At 31.7% G+C, this 8,228-nt stretch overlaps 1 protein-coding gene and 1 long non-coding RNA gene across 3 annotated transcripts; one reads left to right on the forward strand and one right to left on the reverse strand.

The window, feature by feature from the left end:
- Positions 1–1,083: 1,083 nt before the first annotated feature.
- LOC145030975 (putative UPF0481 protein At3g02645) lies at positions 1,084–3,536 on the forward strand. Its single transcript, XM_078979410.1, has 2 exons — positions 1,084–1,216; positions 2,031–3,536. Exon 2 carries the CDS (start codon positions 2,054–2,056, stop codon positions 3,392–3,394), a length of 1,341 nt encoding a protein of 446 aa, XP_078835536.1. The 5' UTR covers positions 1,084–1,216; positions 2,031–2,053; the 3' UTR covers positions 3,395–3,536.
- Positions 3,537–4,763: 1,227 nt separating this feature from the next.
- On the reverse strand, positions 4,764–6,378 carry LOC145030976 (uncharacterized). Of its 2 annotated transcripts, XR_013676803.1 has the most exons (3): positions 5,806–6,348; positions 5,600–5,696; positions 4,764–4,923 (listed from the first exon to the last, which is right to left on the reverse strand). It is a non-coding gene; the product is annotated as an uncharacterized LOC145030976 (long non-coding RNA). The 2 variants fall into 2 exon arrangements; XR_013676802.1 differs by having other exon boundaries at positions 4,764–5,696; positions 5,806–6,378.
- Positions 6,379–8,228: the final 1,850 nt, after the last annotated feature.

Below are 8,228 nucleotides of genomic sequence, written 5' to 3' on the forward strand. Positions count from 1 at the left end.
TTTGCTTTATGATTTCATGTTGGATGTTAATGTTCATGTAAGAAATTGCCAATGAGCTTATTGGTAGCAAGGTTGCCATTATCAAATGATCAATTATAAAAAAATTCAAAAAATACCAACAAAAAGCTTTCTATCGAAAAAATTTCTATGTGTTGAGTCAAATGTTAAAAACCCATTGGAAATCATAATGATATCATTTTTAATGTTCTTTTTGTAAAGTTCCCATTTTCCAAAACAAAAATTAACATAAATATTTCTTTCAAATATAAATAAAAATTTGTATCAATTTATTTGGTTAAAAACAGACATTTTAGAAATAATTTTTTATATTTTGCTAAAAATAGATTATTGTTTTAGGATTTAACTATAATAATTTGAAAAAAAAAAGATATATCAAGTTAAACATCTTAACCAATTTTGTTATATTTAGCTTTATTAAGTTATGCGACACACTCAAATATGGGATTTAATAGTCCCTTGTGATGTGTAATTTTTCTAATCATTCATGCGAGATTTTGATATTTGTATGTTTTTATTGTTCCAATCTTAAGAAATTTATAGTCTACTTTTTCTATATTTTTTTATTATATTAAGTTAGTATATAATAACAATAATAATAATAATAATAATAATAATAATAATAATATTATTATTATTATTATATCCCAAAAATATTTAAGGACCACACATTCCGATTGTAAACAATCTTGTACACATTTCAATAATTACGAATAGTCATAAAATAATTTATAATTATTATGAGATATTTGTAAATATTTGTATGTTTTTTATGGCTTCACCCACGTTTAACGCGGGTTATAATCTAATATATAATATATATGATATAATGTTATATATTCAATGGTGTGTTTCATTGTATTATATTTAGAAAGAGTGTGGGTCATCCCAAATTAGTGTGGGTCATCCCAAATTTAAAATCACACAAATTTTCAGTGGTACATAAGATATTCAGAAAGATTTTGTTTGGATCAACTCAAATTTAAAATCATACCAATTTCATATCATACATAAGATATTTAGAAAGACTTTGTATGCGTCAACCCAAATTTACAATCACACAAATTTTCCATCACACAATACTCTAATATATACCTTATCACTCGCACACTCAAGGTCCTTAAATAGTTCAATACTCTTGCTCTTTACCCTGTAAAACTAAAACTATTTTCTTACAAAGAATATAGAAAGAAATCAGGTAATTTCTTCTATGACGTATTTAATTACATATTGGCTATAGTTTATGACATTTCAATTTGTATGCACTATACAATTCCTATTTGTCTACCATATATATATATATATATATATATATATATATATATATATATATATATATATATATATATATATATATATATATATATATATATATATCAATGTCATATTTTTCATATCTTTTATTGGAACTAGAGAAGTTATGTCAAGCCACTAAAAAGATGCTATAGAAAATGACACACTACACACACAAAATAACAATATTAAGTTTCTATGTCAACCAATTTAGTTCATAATAATTATTACTTTTTGGTTGGGTTAATCAGTTATTCGATTCAATTAACCGATATTTATGTTCGATATGGATTAGTTAGCTGAATAAGAAATTAAATTTATATTTTTAAAATTTATTTTCATAAAGTAATTATATTTAAACATATTGAAGAATGTTTTGATAAACAACTGGATAATTTCGAAGCTCACCAATATAATTAGTTTTGCCTTCATCCAATATATATATATATATATATATATATATATATATATATATATATATATATATATATATATATATATATATATATATATATATATATATATATATATATATATATATATATATATATATATAAAAGAAATTGAACTGTAGGTGATATAGAATCAATCTACAAAAAGAAACTTTAATTACTTTTAAGTATATATTGTACGATTGTATCTATTTTAATTAACACGGTTTCTTGGATCATATATACTCTGTATGTCTTCTAATCTTTCTTCTAACTGATTTGTTATAGAGGGAATTAAGCTAATAATTTTAATGTCAAATAACGATGTGGAGTTTGGAGCAAGAGGCAGCGTTGGACGTAACGTCAAAATTCTATTAGATTTTAAAACAAAAGGAGAGGATCTTAAGAAAAAACCTCTACCATCAATTTTCATGGTTCCTAAACTGTACCGAGATATCAGCCCAATATCTTTTACGCCTAGGTTGGTCTCTATTGGACCTCTTCACAGAAAAGATACAAATTTGCAAAAGTTTGAAGTTCAAAAATCGACTTATTTAAATAATTTATTGGCTCTGTGTGGTTCCAAACCAAAGGAAACGTTAGAAGATTGTGTGGGAAAGGTGAATACGAAAATTGACGATATCAAGAAATGCTATGAAGAGTCAGCGACCTACTACGGGGATGAGGAACTTGCTAGAATAATGGTAATAGATGGATGTTTTATCCTTTATTTTACTCATCTTCTTTCAGGAAAAGCCGGCAGATTTATGGGAAACCGGTCGACTATCCCATTAATATTTAATGATATTCTGCTGATAGAAAACCAAATCCCGTTTTTTGTTCTTAAAGACATCTTTGAATCTACTATTCCTCTTTTTAAACGAAATCCCTCTCTCGCTGACCATCTTGAAATACTTCTCAAAGGTTATAATCCTTTTCAAGAATATAATGTTACAGACAACATCAACCTATCTGAACCTCCTGATCATATCCTTGGCCTTCTGTACAACTGTTTAGTGCCTAGGCATCTCTCATTATCACCATCTTTTCTTCAAAATGGAGGCCCGTCCTTGGAACAAGAAAGACACTCGGCCATTGAACTGGATAGGGCAGGGGTGAACTTTAGGACTAACAAATATGTGAATTGGCCAATGGCTATGAAACTGGAATTACCAAGGTTTTCATGCTTCACATGGTTTTGTTGTAAGCCTACTCTGTTGATGCCAAAACTATATGTTCATGATTCCACTGAGTTGGTTTTAAGGAACCTCATACTATACGAGCAGTCGAGTCGAGTTCCAGAGTGCGTTACGTCATATATGTGGGCCATGGATATGCTAGTAGATACTCCAGAGGATGTTGCAAGGTTGGTAAAATCAGGGGTCCTAGTCAACCATTGTGGCGCCAACGAGAACGCTGCAAATATAATAAACAACATATGCCAAGATGTGTCCTTAGATGGTTTTTATTACCATCAACAGTGGGAAGATCTGGATACCTATTACAAGAGTTGCTGGCCCAATGCCGCTGCAGCGTTGAAGCGTAAATATTTCAACAGTCCATGGTCTATAATTGCTCTCTTTGCTGCAATCGTTTTGTTTGTTCTTACCCTTGTTCAGACCGTGTATACAATCAATCCCCCAAACCCATAATCGCGTTACATTCTTATTATGTTTTCATCTTTCAGTGTTCATGTTTTACTTCAGTATTTGTTGTTTTTTTTCTTTTTTTTGTCTCTGTTTGCAAGTCCCACATATTCAAGAAGTATAAGTTTAATATTTGTCGGTTTCAATAGATTGTTGTTATTTTAGCATCGAAGTAGCTAGGTTTGAAGTAGACTTTCACATTTCTTTTTGAGTTTATGTTTCTATATGTGAAAAAGTTCCTTTGGTATGGGAAATTGTTTATGATGAGTTCCGGTATCAATAACTAAAACTTAGTATTGCAAGTTGCAACCTTAATTATAACTCGAAAAATAGTCAATTATATCAGTGATTTTTTAAGACAATACTTTAATAAGGTAACGTTACAAAGAGTTTTGTTTTTAAAAAATAGTTACCCATTAGTGTACTTTAAAACATATTTACATATTAATTATATTATATTACTTATTAAGAAACAATTAGGTAACCAAATTAAAACTCGTTTGGCAGCTTTACCAAAAAAAAAACATATTACCCTACGACCAATAACACTAAATGGTTGCCAGTTGCCTAGCTCTGATGTGTATTGTGATGAGATTCACTATTTTCTTTGATACAAGAAGGCGTTACACATACTGTGAAGTGTGAAGAGACGAGACTGTAAAAGTTATTTGAAGAAGGACGATCCCAAGCAAGAAATTACTGTTATCATGTACACAAACTCATCAGTACCACAGCTTGGCTTCTGCATGCATACAGGGAGCTATAATCATCAACGACATGGAAACGTTAACAACGAGGGAGAAGATCGTTTGAGGCCTCAAAGCAATGATGGGATAAAAAGTGCGACTGGCATTGTGGACTATTGGTTTCTTTTCCCTTTTATCTTTAAAACTAATACAATACAGTAAATAAATTCTGAAGTACCATTTAGTTGGTAAATATCATAATTTTGTGATCATTTTAATTGTAAAAAGATAAACGATGATTTATGTGAACCAGCGATTAAGTTTGTCAAATTAAAATGAAAGTTATTGTTTGTAACTGTTCATGTTTTAATTTTATTATTATGTATAATGTTTAACTTGTTGTGAGGTTGTGAGATCATGAGTCATATGAATGCAATTTCAACATTTTAAAGGTTAGTTTTATTGAAATATTTTATTTAATCGTATAAATAAAAGTAAATGAAATTTTATTTACTCAAAAAATAAATAGAATTTTATGTACTTATAATGGAATGCGTGCAAATATTAAACGGGAAATTCTAAAATATTAAAATGTATACGATCATTAAAATAAAATGGATCCAGAGAGATTTCATAAACATTTTTATCCTCAAATTTTGCAAATAACTTGATGTCATGTTCTTTTAGCATTACAGATGAGAAATATTTTCTTTCTTATAAAAAATAAATTTACGCACCCAATTATTCAACAATATTAAAAATAAAAAAACATACCAATACCAATCTACAAGCCATGTGGTTTGCTAACTGGTTCAAGTTCTTCAACTATGACATTGTTCCTTTTTTAACCTGTATAAAGAAGTAAAGAACAGGGGAAATAGACTTAAGTTTGTGAAGTCTTATATAAACTCGATTAAACTTTTGTCTGTTATTCTTCTCTTCACCATTCACTTTAACTGTATTGCAATAAAAAAGGTTTGCGTACTTGTCAAAAAATGATGTCAAGGAAGACAAAACTATACAAAATACTACGAATAGAGAATCAAGTGGCAATAAACATATACAGAAACAAAATCATTTTATACTATTCACAAAAGGAATTGAATCACCTGGAAAAAGAACAATACAAATAGCATTCAAAGATTCGATCATTTTTTGGATGTTTCCAAAACTACCCTGCAAATTAGAAAATGAAACTTACAGGCAAATTCAAACACATTTTTACTAATATACCCACATATAAAGACAAAAACTCATTTGTGGTAGATAGCAAAGTACTATACAACAGGGGGATTTAGATGTTGCAACCAGAACCATCTTCGGCTCTGGTACCTCCATTACCTAATTTTGCTGAAAATACAGAAATCAACTTCAAGATTTCTAAATCAAAGGAAGTTTAATATGATTTTTTTAAATGAAACAACATGAATGAAATAATCACGTTCCTCACTAAAAAAATGCCTACCAATTCACATACTAGTTGAATTAAAACCATGAGATCTAAAAGTAAAATTTGAAAAGCTACCTTTAAGTCAAGTCTGGCAACATTTCATTTCTACCTCTGTAGTGGTGGTGATGGAGGCTGATAGAAACGGGGAGCAAATACTTGCATATGTTTAAAGCTTTGAATCAAGATGAAAATTTAACTCATGAGATAAATTAGAAAAAAATGAAATTCAAATTAGTTAATTCTATAAAAAATCAAGAAGACAGTTGCATTTACTTTATTACCTGTGTTTCCGGCAATCATCATTGATGCAGATAGGGAAAAAGAGAGACAATGGAAATATTTCATTTCATGAAGCAGTACGTTGTCGACTTTAATTAAAGCATAAGGAAGATACACGTAAAGGAGGTGGTTATAGTTCCGACAAGGGATTCTAGGGTTTGGGAAGAAGCCGGAGACGTCTAGGGTTTACGGTGATAATGAGGAAGAAGGTGATGGATGGTGATGAAGGTTGGTTGAAGGAAAAAGAAAATCAACGACTGATGGTGTTTAAAAAGACTAATGGTGTTTAAAAAGAGTTGAACCATGAGGCGATGGTGGATTTGATGGAGAAAAAGGGTTATGCGTGGCGATTTGAGTGGGTTATGGTGCAACATATGGAGACAGATGAGAGACAAGAGGCATTGAGAGTGAGCAGACGTGTGGTGGTTGACGGCGGAAAAGAAGTTGTGATGGTGATGGATAAAGAAAAATTGAAGATAACGGAGCCATATGAAGAGGTTAATGGGGATATTTGGTGAGTGAAGTTGTGAAGGAGAAACAGAAGAGGCATTTGACCGATTCAATTAGCTGAAATTTAGTAATTTAATTACAAAGAGCTCGACTTTTACGGATTCATTTGAAAAAAAAAAAACATCCTTATATTTTACCTTGAAAATTCAAGTATTGTTGCTCTACATTGTAGAGGTCAAAAGCTTGCGAGATATAAGCTAAAGATAAGGAAACATATGCATTAAGTAATTGTATTTTCGGCTTCATGTTTTGTTTTACTTAAAATTAAGACTTTCTTGTCCTAAAATATGTAAATGTTTTAATATATATATATATATATATATATATATATATATATATATATATATATATATATATATATGTGTGTGTGTGTGTGTGTGTGTTTAAATGAGAACATTTCATAAATTGAGAACAAATATGAGCCACCAGTTGAAAATTTTGAATGTATTGTTTTAATTAATCGACAAATAAGTCCCATCCCACTACACCCCACCCATTACCACTTTACTAATATTAAATATGATGTCTTTCGACCTAATTAGAAGCTTGACCATCATCGGAGTCGCTGGACCACAGCTGGAGTTGATGTACCATCGGCGAAGTCGCCGGAGAAACGTCGGTGTCGTTGGATGCATCCAACCATTTCCTTTTCTCTTTCACCCAATCTAGTTGTTCGCCACGTCCCAGTCATTAACATAAAAAAAGTTTCTAGTGTGTCCTGGTTTTCTTGTCCGACTAAAATGCTTCCTGGTAATACTTTCGATGCTTTTGATTATATAATTGGAATAATAGAGGAAATCAATGTTATCATAGGAACTGATGTGGTATACATATCCTGGATCCATGACTTTTTTGTGGGCGAATCTGTCCAGCCCCAAAATACCCCATTATGGATGAGTTTTTCCGTTGGGTTCATCTATCATCATTTCCCCACCGTTTTCTAATGTGTAAGTTACTGTTATCAATGATAATTACAATTAAGCTCCATGTTGGATAGACATACCTGAAGGTGTATCCGAATCCCTCAAACCAAGACTCTAATACCAACTTGTAAATCCGTAAATTTTCAAACAAAATTTTCGATTTTAAATTACCAACATCACATATAATAATTCTCAAAATCTCAAGTATCGATGTCATAACATATTTCAAAATAGTTTTCAAAAGTAATTATCAAAATCTAGGTTCCTCATTCATGACTCTTTTCTCTTGTGTGTACAATTGAGCCGCTGCCTTCCCGCGATCCTAATAAGAACCTGAAACACATAACACATAACACGGTAAGCACGAAGCTCAGTGAGCTCCCCAACATACCACATACACATATTAGCCACTTGAGGCTATAACTCCGTAGGACCCTCCGATCCAATGTGTCTTAGTGGGACCCTCCAGTCCCATGGCTTGTTGGAACCTCTGGTCTGGTCTGGGTGAGAACCCTCCGGTTTCAATACTCGTTGGACCCTTTAGTTCGGTCTAAGTGAGGACCCTCCAGTCTCATAGTTTGTTGGACCCTCTGGTCCGGTCATAATATAGAACAGTTCGTTGGACCCTCCAGTCCGGTCTAAATATCACATAATATAGCAGACAACACATATTACACATAAAATGCATAACTCAGGCAAGCACATAAGACCCTCTCGTCACACATAATTACCACTCTAGGTAGAGTATAGTGAGAAGACTCACCTCAGGTAAACTCGGATGATTTCGAACTCGAAACACTGATCTTGCCTATGCCTAATCACATACAGAAATTAACTCTAATTAATAATGGCTTTCAAAGGCTAGAGTATTCCCTTCCTATGCTCTCTCAGAAGGGTAAGAGACCATTTTACCCCTCCAATGGTCCAAAAGCCCACTTTTTGACCAAACCTTGATAGTCAACGAAAGTCAACCCTAGGGAGTACACAGTCCG

The sequence above is a fragment of the Lactuca saligna genome, chromosome 2 (assembly GCF_052625555.1).
Source record: "Lactuca saligna cultivar CGN05327 chromosome 2, ASM5262555v1, whole genome shotgun sequence".
Classification (NCBI taxonomy): domain Eukaryota; kingdom Viridiplantae; phylum Streptophyta; class Magnoliopsida; order Asterales; family Asteraceae; genus Lactuca; species Lactuca saligna.

Coding starts and splice junctions, on each gene's coding strand:
- LOC145030975 (XM_078979410.1), top strand. CDS start 2,054: ATGTCAAATAACGATGTGGAGTTTGGAGCAAGAGGCAGCGTTGGACGT.